A 24243-nucleotide genomic window follows, 5' to 3' on the forward strand; every position below is an offset into this window, starting at 1 on the left:
AGCATTTTTGGCAAGAGAAGCGAATGTCTCATTTGATGACTTTCTGTGAGATCAGGGACTAGTTTCCACGTACTCCTCTTTCCACTCCCATTTGCAGCATGTCATTACTGTGGTTCTCAGTCCTCTTTGGTATCCCATCCAAAAATGATTGTTGTTCATGTGGAAACTCAGCATGGAGTAGAATAAAGTTACTTGATGATGGGCCATGCAATTGCTAAAGGTGGAATGAAGGCAATTCAGATGATAAATAAGCAACTATAAATGTATTCTAAATAATTATTATCAGATTACATTTACCTTGAAGTTATTACTGTCAGAGAGCAAGAGAATAAAGAATAAAATATAGTTAAAAGAGAAGAGTAAATTAACCTGCATATTCACAATGTTAAATCTTACTGAATAATGTTTTTTTTTCTAGAATTAAGGAGTCTTCTGGGTGGCAGCAGGTATTTACAAGCCCTTACCTTGACTGGACAATCGAGCGAGTGGCAGTAAATGCTAAAATTGTTGGGGGTCCGCTTGGTGATAAAGACAAGATGGTAGCTGTTGCGTCGGATAGCAGCATAATCCTATGGAGTATTCAGGATGGAGGCAATGGCAATGAAATCGGTATGTACTAGAAAGTGTGGGATAATACAACATTACTTTTCATTAATTTGGGGCTGCAGCTATTTGAAGAGACGAACAATGCACTCAATTTCACACTTTTCAACATGGCATGAATCCAGCCAATAATGAGGACCTAATCTGGATGCTTAATCTTACCATTTGCTGGATCTTGAGCATAGCCTGTGAAAGATCCAGTGTAAATAACGGGAATTAGCCATGAATGAAGTGGTGCGTACTTGTTAGTGTTCGTAACCTGGTTAGAGGAAAGGACGTTACCACTGGAGTATTAAACATACTTTTATTACCTCGAGCAGTTATTTTATCGGTCTTCTAGTTCCAATCCGTCCATGAGTCTGTGGTTTGTATTTTTTGTTATCTGTACTTTTATCACCACAAGGAGCAAGGAGAATTGGGAATTGGTTTTTAATCCTGTAAAACCTGGTCTGCAAATTAATTAGATTATAGAAGATCTGTATCACTGTTACCTTTACCCATCATTACTGCATATCCCTGAATATCTTTTGCCGTACAAATTTATTTTCTAGTGTTCGCAAGTCATTTGGAAAAGAGAGTTCCAGGTTTTCATTTCCTATTCTGTGGAACAAGCAAGTCAGTAATTTTAGGACAGTGTCCTTTTTTTGTTAGGGTTTTATCAGGGAGGAAATAGACTTTCTGTACATGATTTATGAAATAATTTTCTTTGCTTAAAGTCTTCACTTAGAAAACACTTCAGTCTTTTAAATTCAGGAGACTGTACAGATTAGTCAGATTAGTTTATTGTCATATACACCAGGGTGCAATGAAATTCTTTGTTCATGTGAAGCTCAGAGTTAACCAAGTATATGCAATTTGATTTTAATTTCTTAAAAACATCTGGCAGTCTGCCCTTGGTCCATCCTTTTATCACACGCTTCTCTAGTTTTCAACTTTTCAACTTTTATATCTATCTTCAAAACCTGGCTGACCAAACCCTGACACCAGCTGTTTATTGCAGCAGTTGGCATAAAACCATCAGCCATCACAGCTAATGATGGGAACTTCTCACTACCCTCCTAATGCTTTATACTACCTTAATAATTAACTTTCAGCAATGGTAAATCTTTTTTAAATGTGCAAATTTTTTTTTTTACATGTCATTTTTTGTGACGGGTTTGCCTTGTTTGAGCCAAAGATTATAGAGCATCTTTGGTTTGAGCTTTGACAACTTTTATGATATTTAGAGTAAGAACAATTGTGCACCAGTAATTGGATACATTATCTTAAACTGGAATCTTCTGATAATCTAAAGATAATTGAATTGTTGAGGCTGTAGTGTTGATACTTCAGCTTTGATTTTCTGTGATCCAGATTAGCTGATTTTGCTGGTAGATGCGTGAGAGATGCACTTGGCCACAATCCTGGTGGAGGATAGGAAAGGTTAGTTCATTCTAATACTATACGGTAGTATTAGTATGTGCAGCAGCTTTTACATTTTATATGATCAACTATTGGCCTAGTTGTATTGCGCTAAATGACTGCCACTTTGCCAGAAAACACTCTACAATGTTGCATGACAGGAATCCCCATTTGACAGGTATCAGAGAGAGAGCTTCCATCCATGGATAGACAGTTTAGCATCTTCAGGATAACTTGAAACAGAAGTTTTGCAGAAAAGGTGCTATTGCATGCAAGGTAAAGTAGCGGGCTACCATAGGAAAATATTTCATTTAACTTTCTTCATGAGATCAGAAGCCTCCAGCTCACTAGTTTCCTGATTATTTCCTGTTTATAATTCACATTTTCAGTTTTGCAGTGTTTCATCTTTGTGAATTTTCTGGCTGTTTACTTCTCCGTTAAATTTAAGGCTTCCGAAAGAGGGCAGAGTTTCTGAAAATTCCCGATTCTGCATTTTTGACATCTATTGTTTCTTTGCTATGAACTGCGCTGGATATTTCTACAGGGACAAAACCAGCAAATAAGCAGATTTAGGTGTCAACCCAAATCTATTTCAGAATAGCTTCTAATGCATATTTTGAAAATAAATTAAAGTAAGTGATCACCATTACTGTGCCTGCCTGTAAGGTTGTCATTCCTATGCTGGGCTAGGGAGATGGTTCCTCTCCCCAGGTGAATTTATTACAAGTTACCAGTTGTCAACATACAATTGGTAAAAGTAGGCTTAATTTGCACAACAGATGTTCATGCAAATTGTAGCATTATTTAATTGGCATGAATATTTATGACACTTGACGAGCATGAGGCTGAGAGTGGAATTAAGCATGGTAGACGTTCCTGCAGAAATGCTAGAAACATCCCCACAACTTAGCTCAGAAGAGATTGATCCTCTTTTAAAGGGAGATTTTTGATTTTAAAATACTTTTTTCCAATATGTCCCTGAATGTACTAAAGTATATAATAGAAAATGATTTTTTTGTTGTATTTTTTTAAAAGAAGAATGCTTATGTTGCAAGTATGAAAAGCCGTATACTGCAGTGACATTGACTTTCACCGAGAGACAGGAGTGAGGAAAAACACCATTTAGACTCTTTAAACGTTTTAGGGCCTGATGTTGTCTTTTTTATTACATGCCCTACTGTGGAGGTTCAAAACTGGTGCTCAGATTTTAAAATGTGCAAGGCTACACTACTTCAGAATAAACTTGCGAAATTGCTGAATCAGCAGTCGGAATAAAAGTTCATAGTCTGAATGCAGTATATAGTTACAGTGAAGGAGAAATTGTCCTGTGTTGAAAATGTTTGCATGGATATACAACAGAAAAAAATGGTCAACGAGATGTGTGTGCTACCTGGTTTATTCTGAGACTAAAATATTCTTTCACTTTTTAATATTGGATCATAAATACTGTCTTTACATTTTTTCCAGCACACCCCATTATCATGGATAGTAAGCAATCATTCTAAAAGCATAAAACATCACTATAACTTCGAACTGTATACAGCCAAACTAGTTATTTAGTTAGGTAGTTATCAGTGAAAAGCTTAAAGCAGCCACTTGGAAAGCTCCAGCTATGTTTAAACATCGGCAACAACAAAGTGAGATTTCTGTAAAGTGCAGTTTTAGCACTACTATGTTAAAATGATATTATTGGTCATCGCTAATTGAATGAACATCTTTGGGAGAAAGGACATTATATGCTGAATTCATGTTTCAATTTTGCTGTGTTCAGGAGGTAAAAATTTGAATTGATTTTTGATTTCCTGATGTGCTGGGGACTTGGGTTGGGTATGCAGTATGCTTATTGCAGCAATTTTTATTCATCTGCAGCAATAATGTTATTGGCTATGTAAACAGTCCAAATATGATTGCAGTGCACAAGATTGATTTTAGATCAGGTATTTATAGACGCATTGTAAACATTACAGTTAATGAACTTTGGAATTATCTGAACTGCTAAAGTATTGAGGCAATGGGATACTGAATGCAGCATCAAGGATGCATCAAATACACAGATGCCTTGCAGAATATCTTGTTACTGGCAATGAGGTTGTATAGGGAGATCGCAATTCCTCAAATGGTGGAATTGTCCATTGCTGATTATCACGAAGGTGGGGATGGAAATAACTGAGAAAATAATCCTATGTTGTTGTAGACAAAAATGCTGGAGAAACTCAGCGGGTGAGGCAACATCTATGGAGCGTAGGAATAGGTGACGTTTCAGGTCAAGACCCTTCTGTGTTGTTGTATTCTTTCAGTGGTGTAAACTGTTTAATAACTTAATTAGATCAGGAAAGTTAACACAGTGGCAAGTTCCACTACATCCTGATTTATGTTTTAATCCAACTACTTCACTTTACTTTTTATATCTATCCAGGCTATGTTGCAAATACATCTATCGTATCTGGGTATTCAATGGTTATCTAACCAGCCACCACTCACGTTTAACTTTATCTGAAATTATACCTCTTTGTAATAGTTTATCCATTGTTAAAGGTTAGCTCCTTACGTTATCAAACATGACAAATATTATGAATTCCCCCTTGAATAAATTTTACATCTTAACATTGGATTTACCTCACAAGCATGTGCCTTGGATTTACCTCACTGATATGGAGAAAAGTGGCAAGTGGGTCATATTTAGCAAGGAAGTTTGGGAAAGCCATGAGAAACAATGGTGGCACGGGACTTGGAAGTGGTGATTCTGATCAAAACACTTTCCCTACTTGTACAAGGTACATGAAATGCATCTTTGCAGTTTTTTGTTCATGAGCAACAAGCATTTAGATCTGTTTAGAGGTGTGAGCACAGGTGGTGTAAATTGCTACATGCAATTATGCATAGATAACGTTTGCGCAAATGACCAAGTCTTGTATGATTATGGATCGAATGAACATCAATAGTTTGGAATATCTTCCAATTAGAAGGTATTCCTGAGTGCTCTGGGAATGTTTGACAGGCATAGTGTTAGTGATTCATATCTACATTTAAGAAAAGCTGGACCACAAATACTGCAATCATGTTTTTCCGATTGGCCTTGTTCATGGCACAGTTAATATAAATGGAAGGATTTTGAATATATTCCTTTTAAAATTTCAGGTAGTGTGTTATGCTTTAGTGTTGATGCAATATAAGACCATGCAAACACGGTGTCTATTACTGGCCTTGTATGTTTGTGGGCTGACTGGAAAAAATGACCCTGGAGCATAGAACTTGAATACTGTGGTCTTTGATAGCATTCAAAGCAGGAAGACAGAGAAAATAATCTGACAGCCCTTGCAGTTCCTTCCATACAGGCAACCCCTGCGTTACAAGAGGGTTGTATTCCTAGGAAACGGTACATATCATGATTTTCCATAAGGCAAAACCATATGATCCGCACATGCACCAAACGTGGGTTGAAAACAAATTTAGATATTTTTCACATACATTCAGTAAGAGCAAATTGTTTTTCATATGACACATTCTGAGGTAATAATTTATGAAATCTGTAAGGACAAATTTCCCTTACCCAAGGAACTGTGATGCGTGGGCCATCTGTATATTTGAATTAATTCTCCTGTTTTGTTTAAGCAGCTGTGAAAGCTGCCAAAATAAAGTACCTCGTGAACAATGATAGTAGTGTTGTCCTGAGGGGAATAAAGTGAACAGAGCAACCACATGCATGTTGCTACATTAGTCTGAAAAAGCATGCCACTTTAATTCTCAATCCCACTCCTCTTCGGAGCTGTCTGTCTGCTATCTCTTCCACTGCCTTGGTTGGGCCCAGTGCAAATGAGAAGATCATCATTTTATCTTCTGTTTAGGCACTTTGCAATCTTCTGGAATGATCATTGAATTTTCCAACTTCAGGTAAACTATTCTCTCCTTTTCCTTTCTTGTAAGTTTTCTTTCAAATGTCATTACTTATGCTCATCATTTGATCTGTCTTAACCTTTCGCCACTCTCACTTCTCCCGCAGCTCTTCTGAAAATTGACACCCTTCCGTTCATACCCATGTTTAAGGAAAGGTCGCAGACTCAACATGTTAATTGTTTTTCCACAAATACTGCTTGACTGAGTTCTTCCAGCATTTTCGCTTCTGTTTCAGATTCCAGCATCTGCAGTTTTACTTGTTTCTTAAACAAGACCTGCATGCACCTTGTGCAAATACACTGCTTATGAACGTGGTAATTGTTATAACCAGGTATAATTGGTGAGGCTTGTTTATTCGTACGTATCCTAACTGTGGTGCACACGGCATTGGGGGTTCAGTATTGATGTGGATAGAGAACTGGCTGGCAAACAGGAAGCAAAGAGTAGGAGTAAACGGGTCCTTTTCACAATGGCAGGCAGTGACTAGTGGGGTACCGCAAGGCTCAGTGCTGGGACCCCAGCTATCTACAATATATATTAATGATCTGGATGAGGGAATTGAAGGCAATATCTCCAAGTTTGCGGATGACACTAAGCTGGGGGGCAGTGTTAGCTGTGAGGAGGATGCTAGGAGACTGCAAGGTGACTTGGATAGGCTGGGTGAGTGGGCAAATGTTTGGCAGATGCAGTATAATGTGGATAAATGTGAGGTTATCCATTTTGGTGGCAAAAACAGGAAAGCAGACTATTATCTAAATGGTGGCCGATTAGGAAAAGGGGAGATGCGGCGAGACCTGGGTGTCATGGTACACCAGTCATTGAAAGTAGGCATGCAGGTGCAGCAGGCAGTGAAGAAAGCGAATGGTATGTTAGCTTTCATAGCAAAAGGATTTGAGTATAGGAGCAGGGAGGTTCTACTGCAGTTGTACAGGGTCTTGGTGAGACCACACCTGGAGTATTGCGTACAGTTTTGGTCTCCAAATCTGAGGAAGGACATTATTGCCATAGAGGGAGTGCAGAGAAGGTTCACCAGACTGATTCCTGGGATGTCAGGACTGTCTTATGAAGAAAGACTGGATAGACTTGGTTTATACTCTCTAGAATTTAGGAGATTGAGAGGGAATCTTATAGAAACTTACAAAATTCTTAAGGGGTTGGACAGGCTAGATGCAGGAAGATTGTTCCCGATGTTGGGGAAGTTCAGGACAAGGGGTCACAGCTTAAGGATAAGGGGGAAATCCTTTAAAACCGAGATGAGAAAAACTTTTTTCACACAGAGAGTGGTGAATCTCTGGAACACTCTGCCACAGAGGGTAGTTGAGGCCAGTTCATTGGCTATATTTAAGATGGAGTTAGATGTGGCCCTTGTGGCTAAGGGGATCAGAGGGTATAGAGAGAAGGCAGGTACGGGATACTGAGTTGGATGATCAGCCATGATCATATTGAATGGCGGTGCAGGCTCGAAGGGCCGAATGGCCTACTCCTGCACCTAATTTCTATGTTTCTATTGACTGCAAAGTGAAAAGGAAATGGAATGGAGGAGAATAAAAGGAAGAGCCGCCTGTGTGTGAGAAATTTAGCACTACCAAGTGTGATAATGCTCCCTAGTGAGTTTGAGGATCAACAAAAATATATGTAATAGAGCATTAACACAACTATTAATTCTAGGATAAGGTTTGATGATTTAGCAACAGTCATGTTTGCTTTTCTGTTTTGTAGGTGTGTTTAGTCTTGGTGTTCCAGTGGATGCACTCTTCTTCATTGGTAATCAGCTAGTTGCAACTAGTCACACTGGGAAAGTGGGTGTGTGGAATGCAGTTACTCAACATTGGCAGGTAAGCTGCATCAATGAAAGAATTATGTAAACTTAATTTCTGTGTTCAACCTAATACCATCACTACCAGTTTGGTATGAGATGAAGGAACTATGTTATTTTTATGGCTACCTTGCATTCAGAAGTTATACATGCGATATGGCCCAAAATGAATAGTTTTCACATTCTGAATCAATCATATAATAAACAAAGGATTATTGAAAGCATATTCTAGTGCCTCATGCCAAAAACGTTAACATTATGTTATATAAGCAGATATTTGCCAAATTCTTCTGAAACACCTGGTAAATAGATGTCCTACTTCAAATCTCCTTTGTTCCTGCATAGCTTAGGATATGTAGTATCCAAATGCTAGAAATATGGCTGTGAAGAATTTATTTTTTAAATGTTGCTGAGTACAAAACAGCTGACTCAGTAGGTGAGACATAATGGGGCTAAAATACCACCACCAGCACAAATTATTATTTTTTTTTTTGCTGTGTTGTCAGTACAAGAGGTTAAAATACCTTTGTCCAAAACTTCTGCTTCATTTCATTCAAATAATTATGCCCAAGCTGTCGATGCAGTTTGAAATTTGTGCCGGATGTAAGCTGTGAGGGATGAAAGGCAATGTTGACTTTTGGAGAATTCGAGCCTGTAACATTAATTGGTCTGTCTACATATGTCGACGGATATATTTTCAATCTTTAGCAAGCTGAAATAAACTTGCTAAATGTGGACGATATAATTGTTAAGAATTAAATCATTGGAAGGGAATATAATTTAAAGATGAAACAGGTTCTGAAAGACAAGTGATAGAAAAGTCCACCACTCTATGCCCCTGGTTGATGGATAATGAAACTATTGTGTTTCTGTTTTATGCCTCAAGGACATCTGTTTACCTTGGGTACACATAAATGCTGGAGAAACTCAGCGGGTGCAGCAGCATCTATGGAGCGAAGGAACCTTTCCTGGCAGCAAATTATAGCACATTCAACAATATTTTACAAAATGAAATGTTAATTTACGGGCATTACATCGATTTGGTAAATGTTTAGGAGAAACAAATTGAGTTACTGTATAATTTAACAATTACAGAAGCACATGTTAATTAAAGGCATGAATTTGAAGACATAATTGAAGACAGGGAAAATTGTTTCTGATGAACTTGATTGAAGTTTTTGAGGAGGTACTAAGGAGCAAAATTAAAATTCCTTTCAGCTGTCCGTAAAGGGTCATAAAAACCAATGGAACCCAAGGGAAAATTAGTCAGATATTTGGATCCAAATTTAATGTTAACATCATGCAAAGGGAAATGGTCATTGACTGCTTTCATGATGGAAGGTTACAGTGCAGTTTGTGTGGGTTGATGCATGTTCTGCACTAATGTTTAGCCTTATGGTATGAAATTGAGCATAAGGGACATAATTAACATGTTAGAAATGACACAAAAGTTAACCATGTGTTTTGACAGTGAGGAAGTGTTCTGTAACCTGCATGAAGAAATCGTTGGGCTAGTTAGGTGAACAAAAGAAGAGGCAAATACTGTTCATGACAGAGATGTGTAGGTAATGGATTTGGGAGCATAACTAATATAAGGGAAAATTCAAAAGTGATGGCTGGACACACTGAAGACTAGAGGGCTGTAGGGATTGTGTATGGACACAGCACTGATGAGATAGTAGGGCTGGTAGACAGAGTGGTGAAGAAGGAAGGTCATGGTGAAAATGTAGAAACTACAAAGCCAACACCTAGAATTTTGGGTGACACGTTGCAGGCAGGATGTGATAGCAACAGAGAAGGTTCAGTGTACTGAGAATTTTTTAGAAGTGTGGTATTTTCTAGGCTGCTTTATTTACATAACATTTTATTAAGCTGGGTTTCCTTTAAGGTAAAGAAGATTCAAACTATTTTAAATGTTGGGAGGCCTGGATAATGTGAATAATGAGAAAGTATTTCACGTAGCAAGGCATATATCTCTGCTCATAGATTTAAAGTAACAGGATCGGAGAGAGTTAAACTGACTTCACCCCAAGTATGTTAAGTATTAAGAGCAATATCTTCACATCTCTGAATCTTAGAGAGAAGCTGTTCCCTTGGTGAAAGGGTCAAGAACTACAGGACCTAGAATAAAGTGGGTTGGCAAAAGAACCAAAATTAGCCGAAATGGTTAAGAGCTGAAATACACTGCCATCTATAGATGTGACATGTGCTTGGATCCAGTATCACTATTATAACATTGTTTTTATTTCTATTAATGTAAATTTCACTTTAAAAGATATGATCCAATTTGCACTTGAAATTGTGTTCAAATTTGCAGGTACAGGAAGTTGTCCCTATCGCCAGCTGTGACACAGCAGGAACATTCCTTTTGCTGGGCTGTAATAACGGATCAATATATTACATAGGTAGGACATCTTCAAATCATCTGTTAACTACCTGCAGTGATGAGTAACTAGCATGGATGGGTGATGGCACAGAGTCACAGTAATGAATAACTACATTGGCGGGGACGAGGCAAACAAGGCTGATGCTTTTGCTGTGGTAATATCTCAAACCATGCATGGCCTGTATCAAACATCTTTCAGCCCAAAGATAGACACAAAATGCAGGAGAAACACAGTGGGACAGGCAGCATCTCTGGAGAGAAGGAATGGGTAACGTTTTGGGTTGGGACCCTTCTTCAGACTGAGAGTCGGGGGAGACGGAACTAGAGTAGGAAACTAGAGGAAGTGTAAATAAAGAACATTTAATGTGAGAAAAGGACAGTTCAAAGCAGCAGATGCTGTATAATGGGTCATTGTTAGCTGAAGGGAAGGACATGGCATACAAACAGTAAAATGAATGACAGTGAAACTAATTGGAGAACTAGGGTGGGGGAGGGACGGAGAGAGAGAGAGAGAGAGAGAGCATGAGCAAGGATTACTTGAAGTTAGATAAATCAATATTCATAAGCTGCCCAAGCGAAATATGAGGTGCTGTTCCTCCAATTTGCGTTTGGCTTCACTCTGTTAGTGGAGGAGGCCCAGGATAGAAAGGTCAGTATGGGAATGGGAGTGCGGATTAAGGTGTTTAGCACCAGGCGGACTGAGAGAAGGTGTTCAGCAAAATGATCGCCCAGTCTGCGCTTGGCCTCGCCAATATATAGGATTCCACACCTGGAACAGTAGATGAAGTTGGAGGAGATGCAAATGAACCTCTGCCTCTTCTGAAAGAACTGTCGGGGGTCCTTGGATGAAGTCAAGTGAGGAGGTATAGACCAAGATATGTTGTATAGTTTGACTTTCAGGTATTCTCTATTGGCTTCCATTTTACTCTCTTGAATGTTGGCCAGCTGTCCTGCGCACAGAGATGGTTTAAGGCCTTTCAGATGGGCTTCACGTCCTGATACTGCTCAGTCATCCTCATGCCCACATTGGCAGCCACAGTGTGGTGGTCACAGTGGTAGTGCTGTCATGAGAAGATCCTGCATGACTGCGGGTGTTTGTGTGGTATGACAGTATACAAGATATTTGGTGAACCCTTGTTTCTCCGTGGCTGGTGGCGCTATTTCAGTGAGATGTATCAGCTGTTGTGTTGTGCTTGAATGCTCCTTGAATCAGAGGCATTCTTACCAGCTTCAAAAGTGCATATTGAAGATAAAGCATGAAATAGTTGTTTGACGTTTGGACTTTTATTTTAGCATCATTGTGAAAATTAGGCATGAAAATACCCCTATTAATGTATTTTTCATGTGAATTACATCATTAATAAAGATATTAATTCTATTCAATATTACAGATATGCAAAAATTTCCTCTCAGGATGAAAGATAATGATCTTCTGGTCACTGAACTTTATCATGATCCATCCAATGATGCCATCACTGCACTAAGTGTGTACCTCACTCCCAAAACAAGTATGTATGTTACATGTGAACAATCCAAGATCAAGTACTGTTTAAAAATCACATATGTGATCAAGTGCAATCATAATTCATTGATGAAAACTAGAGAATACTTAGATAACTGTAACAGGCTGCATAACTCTGCACTTGTAAACTTTGGATGTAATTGAGTTGCAGCTAGTACATAGTCACCAAATGTATTTTGCTTTATTTGTAGGTGTCAGTGGAAATTGGATTGAGATTGCTTATGGTACCAGTTCTGGTGCAGTGCGTGTAATAGTGCAACATCCTGAAACTGTAGGTTCAGGTCCCCAGCTCTTCCAGACTTTCACAGTTCACCGCAGCCCAGTGACTAAAATCATGCTATCAGAAAAGTATCTGGTATCAGGTAAACGTTATTATTAATTTGAAGAGGCTTATGCCTGCATTTCTGATAATTTGTGCATTAAAATTTGCAGCCTTCCATATTGTATGTTTATTAATGTGGTAAGCCTCTTAAGCTCTTTTCCATCCTCAATAATGCAGCGTTTGCAATAACTTGACCGGAAGGCAGTAGAACATCCAAAATTAGAATAGACAAGATCGGATGAAGATCATGCGTTTAAAAAAATATTGAGCCATCTCTAAGAGTGTTTTCCAACAAGAGTTTCTTCGCATGAGTATGTGTCCACTTATCTCTTAAAACAGTGTTGCCCACTTCAGTAATGTTTTCTGCAAATGTATTCCATGTCTATCAGGTGGTGATACTCTTGCATCTGAAGCTCAAAACTTTATAAGCTCAAATGTCTGAATCATCAATCACAATTGATATCTGGATCAGTTTGGCCAATGATCTGCACAATCTTCTACATTTCAATTCAACCAGTCCATCTGAGATGTAATTCAGTTTTCTTCAGTTGTCCCTCAAAACCTGATCCCTGCTATCTAAAATAGTCTATACTCCTGATGGCAATAACATCCTTCAAACGATTAATCCTTCAAACAGAGCACACCACTCCATATTTTATTTTTAGAAAATAGCATTTATTATTTCTGTGAAAACTGTGGTGGCAGTGCCAAATACGAAGGCACTGATTACTCAAACCTGATTCATGTTTTGATAGTGCAGTCACTTTAGGAAAGAAACTTTATGTATTTATTCATAAGAAAAATTAACACAATGGAACCTCTAGCATTAAGTTCAACAGAATTGTTTCATTTATGAACATAGTATGCGAAATGTCTCCACAGTTAAACTTACAATAAACTTCAAATATTGGTTTAAATATTGTAATATTTTGCAAGAAATCATCTATGAAAGTACAAACCTAATATAATGTGTTTGGAAGTGAAGTAAAGGCATTATTGTTCTTGTACTTGATTTAATGTTAACATTGTCAAATACTGTTTCTACTTTGATCTTTTACTCTTTTAAAAAATGACGGAAGTGATCGATGATTAATGGTCTCTTACTTGCAGTGTGTGCTGATAACAACCATGTGCGGACTTGGACAGTCACTCGTTTCAGGGGAATGATCTCCACACAACCGGGGTCCACTCCATTGGCTTCTTTCAAAATACTTTCACTGGAGGAAACTGAGAGCCATGGAAGTTATACAGCTGGAAATGACATTGGTAAGTACCTGAGTTAATGAGAGAGACCATTGATGTTAAAATAAAAACATTGTTGAGGATATCAAAAAACGAGATGATTCTTAGAAATGGAATATGATCAAATTTATATTTGTTCCTCTCCCTATCTATTATTTGCACCTTTGGGACACCATTCTTTGTAGATTTGGAGTGATAGTGTTCAAAAATATGTATTTTACTCCAATTCCAAATAAATGATAAAATATATTGAGTATGATTATGAATTCAATTGCCTGTACATGTGGATTTACAGAACTGTAATCATTAATTAACACCTTTGTCTGAAATGCCTTAATATTGACAATTATAACAAACCGAAAAGCCAGAAAAATACATATGGCAAAGTTGGGACAATGCAATCTGCCTACCTTGTGCTACAGATAAAGGGCCCGCCCGTCATTCTTTGTATAAATCAGAAGACATTATTTTCTTTTGGATTCAAAACAAAAGGACTAATAGCAATTTTATAACTATCTTCAGCACAGTAAATGAACTGGGGAAAAAAAATCAGAATATTGCTTTAAATTACTCTGTGACAAGAGAAGGTTTTACAGGTTCGAATTAGTGATTGTTATAGACTTGTGTCAATAATTCTTTTCATCATTTGTGTATCAATCATTCTTTGTACGAGGCAATTGTGTACACAAAAAATAAAAATGGTTTGCTCTTAGTTAGGCATTATGTTTGAAGGAGGGATAGACTGGAGAGTTTTTCAGAATAGTGGAACATGGATGAGTCAGTTGGCATTCCTAAATTATATTCTGTGATCTTTGGTTAGGCGATGGCCCGATTTAACTGGTACATGTCACCATATCTTTTTGTCCAGTGGGAAAGGGTCATGTACAAACAAAGAACTGCAGATACAGTTTATCTGTAAAGTAGAACTTTACAGATCTAAAGTTGATACAGTTAATACACAAAAGACACAAAGTACTGGAGTAACTCAGCAGGTCAAGCAGCATCTCTGGAGAATGTGGATAGGTGACGTTTCGGGTTGAGACCTTTCTTCAGATGGATCACAGATTCCAGCAGTGTGAGGGAAGTAGGACTTTTTAAATGCAACACCAGAGGGTCAGCTCCTGAGCCAGCCACAATCAGGTCATTAACCAAAAACTACATAAAATAAATTAGGAATGGACTGAAAGTTCGACTTCCAACTTTGCCTTCAATAAATGCTGCGAGATTTTTAATGGTGTAAATATCTAAAGTTGATACATTTAAAAGTTAAGATGGTCGCAAATACAAATTAGAATCAATTTTGATCATAACTCCTACAATCCGCATTTAAATGAACAAGATCTTGTATTCTGGCCCAGATCTGTTTCCCAGTTGTTGGAACAGAGTTGGTGTTAATCCTTCAGTGAGGACTAAAACATTTGACAGCTTAACTTGGAGGTCTGGTACTTAAACATCCCGATGCTAGTAGTCTTGTTAAGAGTAAGGCGGTTGAGTTAATAAACTTGTTTACTAAATTCCTGTAAGCAATAATAGTTTTACAGATACTGTGAGAAACTTGCTACAGGTGCACAACCTTTTATCCGGAGTTCCGGAAACCGAAAAGCTCCGAAAACCGGACATTTTTTCCAGGATATCGTCTGCACACCAAAGCTCGCGTTTGGCGCCAAACTTGACCCGAAACGACCCACGGTCAACTCGGGTCTGTACTACTGTAGCGGCTGCCTCCTCCCCGGAGACCGGGGAGACACTTAAACATCTGTAAATCATTGCTTAAATGTTGGTCAGTTAGTTTGGAGGGCTTTTATGTGAGGAGGGGGGGGGGGTGAAGGGGGAAACTTTAATTCTTAGCCCCTACCTGGTCGGAGAGGCGGGGAGCGGGCAATGCCTTACCGGGTCGCCGTGCAGTAAGCTCCGGAGCGCTGTGGCCGCCGACTCCCAACATCGCGGAGCTGGGGCTGCGGGCGTCCGGCCGCGGGCGGCGCCGGTTGTAGCTCCGACCCCGGCAACTCTACCCCCGGCTGCGCGGCGCTCCAAATCCAGCGCGGCCCGCGGCCGGACGCCCGCAGCCCCAGCTCCGCAATGTGTGTCGGCGGCCACAGCGCTCCGGAGCTTACCGCACGGCAACCCGGTAAGGCATTGCCCGCTCCCCGCTGGTATCCCAGCGCTGCGACGCCGCCGGCTCCCAACATTCGTGGAGCTGGGGCCGCAGGCGGCGCTGGATTTGGAGCGCCGCGCAGCCAGGGGTAGAGTTGCCGGGGTCGGAGCTCCAACCGCCGCCCGCCCGCAGCCCCCAGCTCCGCGATGTTGGGAGTCGGCGGCCACAGCGCTCCGGAGCTTACTGCACGGCGACCCGGTAAGGCATTGCCCGCTCCCCGCCTCTCCGACCAGGTAGGGGGCTAAGAATTAAAGTTTCCCCCTTCACCCCCCCCCCCCCCCCCTCACATAAAAGCCCTCCAAACTAACTGACCAACATTTAAGCAATGATTTACAATGATTCCCCGGTCTCCGGGGAGGAGGCAGCCGCTCCAGACTTTTCAAGCCGCCCGCGCTGCCTACCTAATCTACGCTAAAAATCTTCCATTCGGAAATCCGAAAAATTCCGAAATCCGAGAAGTGGCTGGTCCCAAGGCTTTCGGATAAAAGATTGTGCACCTGTATTAAGAACCAAATCAAAAATGTTAACATTCATTTTTCAACTTAACTCAATATTCCATTGGTTATTTTATGTTTTTTTTAATAGGACCCTTTGGGGAGAGGGATGATCAACAGGTTTTCATCCAGAAAGTTGTTCCAGTCACGAATAAGCTATTTGTTCGTTTGTCTTCCACGGGGAAAAGGTAATCCATCAGCAAAACTAGTTTCATATTGCATTTTAGGGAATGATTTATAGAATTAGAAAACCTAATGTTATTTTGATTGCAGGATTTGTGAGATCCAGGCTGTGGATGGCATGACAATAACCGCTTTTACAGTGAGGGAATGTGAAGGCTCTAGTCGGATGGGTTCTCGACCAAGGCGATACCTCTTCACAGGCCATGCTAATGGAAGTATTCAGATGTGGGACCTGACAACGGCCATGGACATGGCAAACAAAGGGGAAGAGAGAGGTGAGATGAAAGCTTGTTACAAACAAACTTCAATGCAGTTTGGAGCTGCAGTGTTTACCTTTTTGTTGATATTGGCTGCAGAGATGAGAACCCTCTACTCAATTTCTATTATACACAATACTTTCACGATCCAGGCAGCAAAAAACACCCCAGAGAATATGGACATTCCCAGGTGTAGAATAGAAATGTCTGGTTTCTATTATATAAGCCAACAAAATTTAACACCACAGCTTCTTGATAAATTGATTTGTGTTTTGTTGAATTATTTTATTTTCGTTAAAACAAGTTCTCTATGTTTTGTTATCCAAGTTACAAAATGTATAATTGACTTGGACATAAATGTAGATGGTTCGGGTTAGTAAGTTTGTAGATTACACCAAAATTGGTGGAGTTGCGGACAGTGAAGGTGGCTCAGCAGGGTATTGATCAGCTACAGAAATGGGCGAAGCCACGTAAGGGTGAGTGAGGTGTTGCACATTGCAAGGTTGAGTGCAAGGAGAAAGTATATAGTTAATGGCAAGTTCCTTGCAGAGATCCCTGAGAGTGCCAACGCAGGTAGAAGGAGTGGTAAAGAAGGCTTATGGTGCGCTTCCCTTCATGGGTGGAGGCATTGAGTATAAGAGTCAAGATGTCTTGGTGCAGCGTTATCGGACTTTGGATAGGCCACATTTGGAGCACTGTGTGCAGTTCTGGTCGCCCTGTTACCGGAAATTTGTGGAGGCTTTGGAGAGGGTGCAGAAGTGTTTACCAGAATGCTGCCTGGATTAGAGGGTTTTAGCTTTAAGGAGAGGTTAGACAGACTTGACTTGTTTTCTCTGCAACGGCAGAGGTTGAAGGGAGACCTGATATATAAAATAATGAGAGGCATATATGGTAGATGGTCAGAAACTTTCTCCCAGGATGGAAATGTTGAAGACTAGAGGCCATTGCTTTAAGATGAGAGGGGCAAAGTTTAAAGGAGAGGTGTAGGGCAATATTGTTTTACATGGTGTATAGTGTCCTGGAACACAGATACAGCAGTGGCATTTAATAAGCTTTTAGATATACACTGATATGCAGGGACTGGAAGGATATAGATCACGTGCAGGCAGAGGCGATTGTATGGTTATAGCTGAACATCAAATAATAATATTGTACAAGTGAGTCGGTTGCCAAATATTTTTCAGTTGTAATTCTTCATGAGTATAGCTGAAATAAAGGTAGATACCTTTTGTAGATTTTAATGCTATATTTTAATGCCATGCTAACTAAGTGATGCGATCTGCGGAGTTATTCTTGATGCCCATTTTATAGCGATGCATGCAGTTCATAAAATCAATCCTTTCTCGTAGATGTTGGAGGCCCCACGGAAGAAGAGCTGCTGAAGTTGCTGGATCAGTGTGATCTGAGCACATCCCGCTGTGTAACTCCCAACATCAGTCCGGCTGCTTCTCTAGTACAACATACCAAACTGCGGGAGTCAAGCTCAAGGTAATAGTTATCAAACAGACTATTTTATTTGTTATCCTTTAGCAGCAGGAACAGATTCTTCCAAGAAGAAAACAGACAATTCCATTGGGTATTAGAAGTGGGGAGCTTTTTCTTTAAACTGCTTTTTTTTTTTTTTTTTTGTCAAAGCAGAAATGCTGTGGCAGCTTTTTTGTTAAAGGCTCTGAATTCACGTGAAACATTCTTACTTCGCAATTGATCATTAATGAGCTGGGTCTCACTTCCTGTCCATTTTGCATGCAATGTTTTAGAAACACTACAAAGCTCAAGGTGTGGAGAGTATCGAAGGGGAAATGACAAATTACATGTTATCCTGCTTAAGATCCAATGAAATGTTAGAATTAGGGTCTACTTGCAAGAAAAACATATCAGCTCACTAACACTCAATACTAGATTGTTTCCATTAGTCTGTAAACTGAAAACCTGATTTGATCTGAGAGTAGATTGTAAATTAATGTTTCGGCATAAAGACGGTTTATTATTTATTGATGTCATTGATCTGAAATTTTAATTATTTTTCTCTCTACACAGATGATGTGACGTGTATTACTAGAATCTATTACTTGTTTGATTTTCAAAACTTTATTTTGAGTTATTAACTATTAAAACAAGATAGTAGCTAAATAGTAACAGTGGTGGCATTCTGCATATTTAAAATGTTCTATGCTGTGTAATATCAATGCTGCAAAGTAATATATATTTTTTCATGGACCAAAGACTGAAATAAATCAAATTTCCTTGCAAATATCACCACATGTATCCTACCATCCTCTCCAATGAGGCAAAAAAATATGTCCTATTTCTTTAATTCAAAATATTATACAAAGGAAAGGGGCCTTTGGACCAAGGGTGTCACCCCATTTTCCTTGCAAGTAGCTCATAGCCTTCTCCATCTCACTGTTTCAGGGGCTCACGTAAATACTTAAATGTTATGAGGGCACCAGTCTTTTCTAGGAAGAAAAGAATTCTTCCTCAAATCCCCATTAAATCTCCCATTTCTTAGTGTAAACCTTTGCCCTTTGGTTTTGAACATGAGAAAGATTTCTCATTGGATACATCCTTAGCTTTCTCTCTGCCAAGGTAAACAAACCCAGCCTATTCAGTTTCCATAGTTAACATGTTCCATCCCAGGTAACATGCTGGTAAATCTCCTCTGCACGCTTTCCAGTTCAATCACATCTTTCTTAGGGTCTCGACCCGAAACATCACCCATTCCTTCTCTGCAGAGATGCTGCATGTCCCGCTGAGTTACTCCAGCTTTTTGTGTTTATCTTTGGTTTAAACCAGCATCTGCAGTTCCTTCTTACACATCTTTCTTACCGTCTTGGGAAAGTACTCCAACTGTGGCCACAATCATTGGTGTGCTTCAAACTTGCATGTCTTTTTTCCCCAAATATTCAGTTATTTTCACATTATTTCCCCATCCCAGACATTCTCCCACAAGCAGTATCTTTTTAGACTTTTAATTTTAGAGATACAGCGTGGAAACAGGCCCTTCGGCCCACCGAGTCCACCCAGACCAGCGATCACCCCGTACACTAACACTATCCTACACACAAGGGACAATTTACAAATTTACCGAAGCCAATTAACCTACAAACCTGTATGACGTTGGAGTGTGGGAGAAAACCTGAGCAAACCCACGTGGTCACAGGGAGAACGTACAAATTCCGTAAATACAGCACTCATAGTCAGGTTCAAACCCGGGTCTCTGGTGCTGTAAGGCAGCAACTGTGCCACTGTGCCGCCCATGTCACATTCAATTGCCATAGTAAGACCTAGCCTCCCTACAGAAATCTTATCCTGGCCCAAATGAAGAATCATCATCATGCAAAAATTAAATGTTATCGGTCTTGGATAATAATTGGCAAAGTTCAATAATAATGGATATTGTAACATTTTTGTAATTGGTGGAATGTTTTTTTTTTTTGCTCAAAGGAAGTAGTCTGATTTGTTTAAATTTTGTTTTTACCTCAGTCTTCAGCTTCAAACCTCGGAGGCATTTCATGAAACTGCAACATATGGTTCCGTGAGGCCATACAGGGAGAGCCCACTGCTGGCGAGAGCAAGGCGGACAGAAAGCTTCCATAGTTACCGAGACTTTCAGCCTTTCACGTTCAATAAGAATGTATTAGACAAAGGGAATGCTGGTTCTGAGAGCGAGTCTTCATTACAGCTGGAGGGAGAGGCAAAAATAAGGAAACTTGGAACTGGAGACCTTATCATTAGTGAGCGAAAGAGCCAAGTGAATGAGACTCGAGGAAGCAGGAGTCTGGACGGGACACTAGAAACTCCAAAAGCAGTTGAAGGTGTGACTGAAGTCAGGAAAAAGATACCGGATGAAGAAACGGATAAGTTTGAAAACAAGAAAAAAAACACATTTGAAGGAGGGTTTTTAAGCAGAAAAAAAACTGTTGCAGTCCAGCAGTTGGCATTGTGCCCTGCCGGTGCTGAAGCAGGAAGTGAGCCCCAAGGCACAGCCTCACAGTCACCGACTAAAGTGGCCACTTCTCCTCGCCACAAGAAGGTTGAGGCTGAGTGCCAGGATCAGAGTTCGTAAATTATCACTACAGTGGAAACTTGGATTTTAACTAACAAGGACTTTTAATGCTGCAGTATTCTCTTGCACCAAATTTGTACACTAAGTACTATTAAGTTCTAAGAATTTATTTCATTTGTCAGTATTATTTTGTTTTTGGTTGCATGAGTGCACACTAAACTCCCGTATAATCTCTGTAACAAAAACTGACAGAATTCCGTCCCTTGTAACTGAGCCTCTCAAAGTTTTACTTCACTTGTTATGCCTTCATTTGCCAGAGTTCCGTTGTCATTTACTCTAATTTCTAAAACGTTTTGTGCACCGTATGTCCATTCCTGTACGTTGAAGTGGTGCAAATATCGTTCTCATCATCTGTGCGCATTCTTGGCCCTGGATTGCTTCAAACAAGGGTGCTACTGCTGATCAGCTTGTGAGCTTAAATATTCATTATGCTACATTCTTTATAAGATTTCCCGTCAAAAATGCTGCAGATATGAATAAACTATATGCATCAAAAGATTACTGAAACATTTTTTATATCGAGCTATATGTAATTGTACTTGGAATATGGGTGCTACAAATTTGACACATCTGAGCTAATTTTCATTTCATACCCTGACTGGAATTAGCAATATCACCAGTAGAATTAAAGGCAATCTTTGGTGCAGGCAGAGCTTAAGTCCCGCATTGTACTGTGCAGAGAATCAAGTCAGCTTGAGATCATAATGAAATAATCTTTCATTTGATATCACCAACAGCTGACTGTTCTAATTTATGGGAAAGAGAGCAGGTTATTAGTATAAGCCATAACTTTAATTACTTGCTTCCTATCCAAGTTGATTGGGACTATTTTTAGATTCATGCTATAATGAAGGCCTTGTATTTAAATGAAAGTTGATTTTTCTGCTTATCTAAGTTCTATGCAATCAAGTGTGTTAAAAGACAAAGCTCAACATAAGCCACTGGAACTATTGGAAAGAGGCCTTTGAATTCTCAATGTGTTAGACCTTAGAAAAGGGTTGGAAAATTGAACATAACTGGATAGCAAATTTGTGAGACGTACGTGAGACATGTCAATTGTCGAACAATAAGCACTCCACTATCTGTAACAAAAAGCCTGGAAATCTTGAAGGAGCTATCTTTGGGCTATTATGTTGTAACACTGCTTTCAACAGTCTGATCTTCTACTTTTTCCAATAAACCACCAAAGTCTCATGTTGGAAATTTCTAGTTATTTTTCCTTAAAGTTTACAAATTCATAGATTTTTGACTCACTTCTACCTCTTTCAGAGCAACTGTTCCTGTGAAGTCATTCTTATTTTAATGTCATATCAGCACAGTGTTTGTGCAAGGTCAGCAATGCAGGGAGGATAACATTTCTCATATTCTGTCAGATATGCCAAAATATCGGATAAAGTAATCAACGGTTACTAGAACTTATTTCATGAGCTCTTACTATAGAGGGTTTTTTCAATTAACATGGACCATTAATATCAGAGCCTCCTAGATCAACATTTTTTTCAAAGTAGATTGGATAGATCTGCTGCAAACAGCCAAATATTTGAAAAAGAAAATTCTGTTTAATGGACGAATCTACTTAGTCACAAAAGAACCCTTAAAGTAGTGCATGTCTGCAATTGTGATGCAAGCACCTAATCCTCCCCCCCCCCCCCCTCCATTTCTAATGAAAGGAATTTCATTTAATTGTCATCAGAATCCTGTTGTCTGGTTTTAGCAGAATCTCTGACAAACAGCAGGGCTTTGATAGATTTTACATTTTACAAGACCCGTTTCCATGCAATTTAACCCTATGACTTTAAATTATAATTCTCTAGCATATTACTTGTTTGGAATATGTGTAGCCCATTTTTGCTGAGTAATGGCAGAAGTAGCAGCACCCTGTGTTACTTCTCGGGCTTCAATGTCTTGGACTTCAATGCTTGAAAGTGCATATTTGGAATTTTCTTAGGATTTTTTTTGTTCCTGACAAGATCAACATTTATTGCCCGTTCGTAATTGTCCTTGAGAAACTGGTGCCAGCTACTTCACTGAACTGCAGCAGTCCTGGTAACGGTACTTGTATAATGCTGTTGGGGAAGAAATTCAGAATTTGGACTTTTGCAAAGATGAGAAACCAGCAAGGAAATTCCAGCTGATGTGCCACTTGGAGGAGAATTTCCAGGTGATGGCTTTCCATGCACTTGTTGCTCTTGTTCGTCTAGTGGTGGAGGAGGGCAAGGTGTTGGTAGGTGCTGTTGGAGAAGCTTGGCGAGTAGAGGCAACATTTAGCCCAAACATTTAGTTTGGGGCTTACAGGTGTTCAAGTGGATGAAGGCTAACAATTCTGAATAGAAACAAATCGGAAAAATGCTTGGTTCTGAAATGATTCAGAAAACTTGACTTTACCTTGACTTCTTTATAGACAATATACAATAGGTGCAGGAGCAGGCCATTTGGCCCTTTGAGCCAGCACCGCCATTCAATGTGATCATGGCTAATTATCCCCAATCAGTACCCCGTTCCTGCCTTCTCCCCATATCCCCTGACTCCGCTATTTTCTCAGATAAACGTAAACTTAGTCATAAGTTCTGGGAGCAGAATTAGGCCATTCAGCCAATCAAGTCTATTCTGCCATTCTATCATGGCTGACCTATCTCACTCTCAACTCAATTCTCCTGCCTTTTCCCCATAACCACTGACACCCTTACTAATCAAGGATCTGTCAATATCCACCTTAAAAATATCCATTGACTTGGCCTCCACAGCCAAGTGTGGCAATGAATTCCACAGATTCACCACCCTCTGACTAAAGAGATGCATCAGAAAGTGGCTACTGCATAAGTTCATGTGATAGAAGAAGAATTAGGCCATTCGGCCCATCAAGTTAATCTGCCATTCAATTATGGCTGATCTATCTCTTCCTCCTAACTCCATTCTCCTGCCTTCTCCCCATAACCTCTGACACCTGTATTAATCTATCTCTGCCTTAAAAATATGCACTGACTTGGTCTCTGCAGCCTTCAGTGGCAAATAATTCCACAGATTAAGCACCCTCTGACTAAAGACATTTCTCCTCCTTAACAGAATGTCCTTTAATTCTACGGCTATGACCTCTCATCCTAGACTCTCACTTGTGGAAACATCTCCAAATCCACTCTATTCAAGCCTTTCACTATTCTTTATGTTTCAATGAGGTCCCCCCCCCCCTCATTCTTCTAAACTCCAGCGAGTAGAGGCCCAGTGCTGACAAATGCTCATCACAGATTAACCTACTCATTCCTAGGATCATCATTGTAAACCTCATCTGGACCCTCTCTAGAACCAGTACATCCTTCCTCATATATGGTGCCCAAAATTGCTCACAATATTCCAAATGCGGCGTTCCAAGCGCCTTATAGAGCCTCAGCATTACATCCCTGTTTTCGTATACAAACCTTGAAATAAATGCTAGCATTGAGTTTGCTTTCTTTACTACTGATTCCACTTGCAGATTAACTTTTTGGGAATTCTGCATCAGCACTCCCCAGTCCTTTAGCACCTCCGATTTCTGGATTCTCTCCCCAGTTAGAAAATAGTCTATGCCTTTATTCCTACTACCAAAATGCATGACTCCACACTTTCCAAATCTATATTCCACGTGCCACTTCTCTGCTCACTCTCCCAACCTGACCAAGTCCTTCCGCAGAGTCCCTGCTATATCTACACTATCTGCCCTTCCACCTATTTTCGTATCATCCGCAAACTTGGCCACAAAGCCTTCAATACCCTCGTCCAAATCATTAATATACAAAGTGACTAGTAGCCCTGTTTCATTCAGAATACACTTACCAGATTACCAGCCACACTGGTGTGGAAATTCAGTTGTGAATAGATCTCAATTATTATATTTTTAAATTAATACTCTAAAAGGTAGATTAATTTGA

At 39.7% G+C, this 24243-nt stretch overlaps 1 protein-coding gene across 1 annotated transcript in view; it reads left to right on the forward strand.

Moving 5' to 3' along the window:
• The window catches only part of kctd3 (potassium channel tetramerization domain containing 3), a 54033-nt gene extending 32489 nt beyond the window's left edge, over nucleotides 1-21544 (forward strand). Inside the window, exons 9-18 of the mRNA XM_033025357.1 lie at nucleotides 419-609; nucleotides 7618-7733; nucleotides 10032-10119; nucleotides 11492-11608; nucleotides 11814-11984; nucleotides 13055-13210; nucleotides 15927-16023; nucleotides 16109-16293; nucleotides 17625-17763; nucleotides 19759-21544. Of these exons, the coding sequence (XP_032881248.1) occupies nucleotides 419-609; nucleotides 7618-7733; nucleotides 10032-10119; nucleotides 11492-11608; nucleotides 11814-11984; nucleotides 13055-13210; nucleotides 15927-16023; nucleotides 16109-16293; nucleotides 17625-17763; nucleotides 19759-20341 (1843 nt within the window). The 3' untranslated portion in view covers nucleotides 20342-21544. The remainder of the gene's footprint in view (nucleotides 1-418; nucleotides 610-7617; nucleotides 7734-10031; nucleotides 10120-11491; nucleotides 11609-11813; nucleotides 11985-13054; nucleotides 13211-15926; nucleotides 16024-16108; nucleotides 16294-17624; nucleotides 17764-19758) is intronic.
• Nucleotides 21545-24243: the final 2699 nt, after the last annotated feature.

The sequence above is a fragment of the Amblyraja radiata genome, chromosome 8 (assembly GCF_010909765.2).
Source record: "Amblyraja radiata isolate CabotCenter1 chromosome 8, sAmbRad1.1.pri, whole genome shotgun sequence".
In the NCBI taxonomy this organism is placed as follows: Eukaryota; Metazoa; Chordata; class Chondrichthyes; order Rajiformes; family Rajidae; genus Amblyraja; species Amblyraja radiata.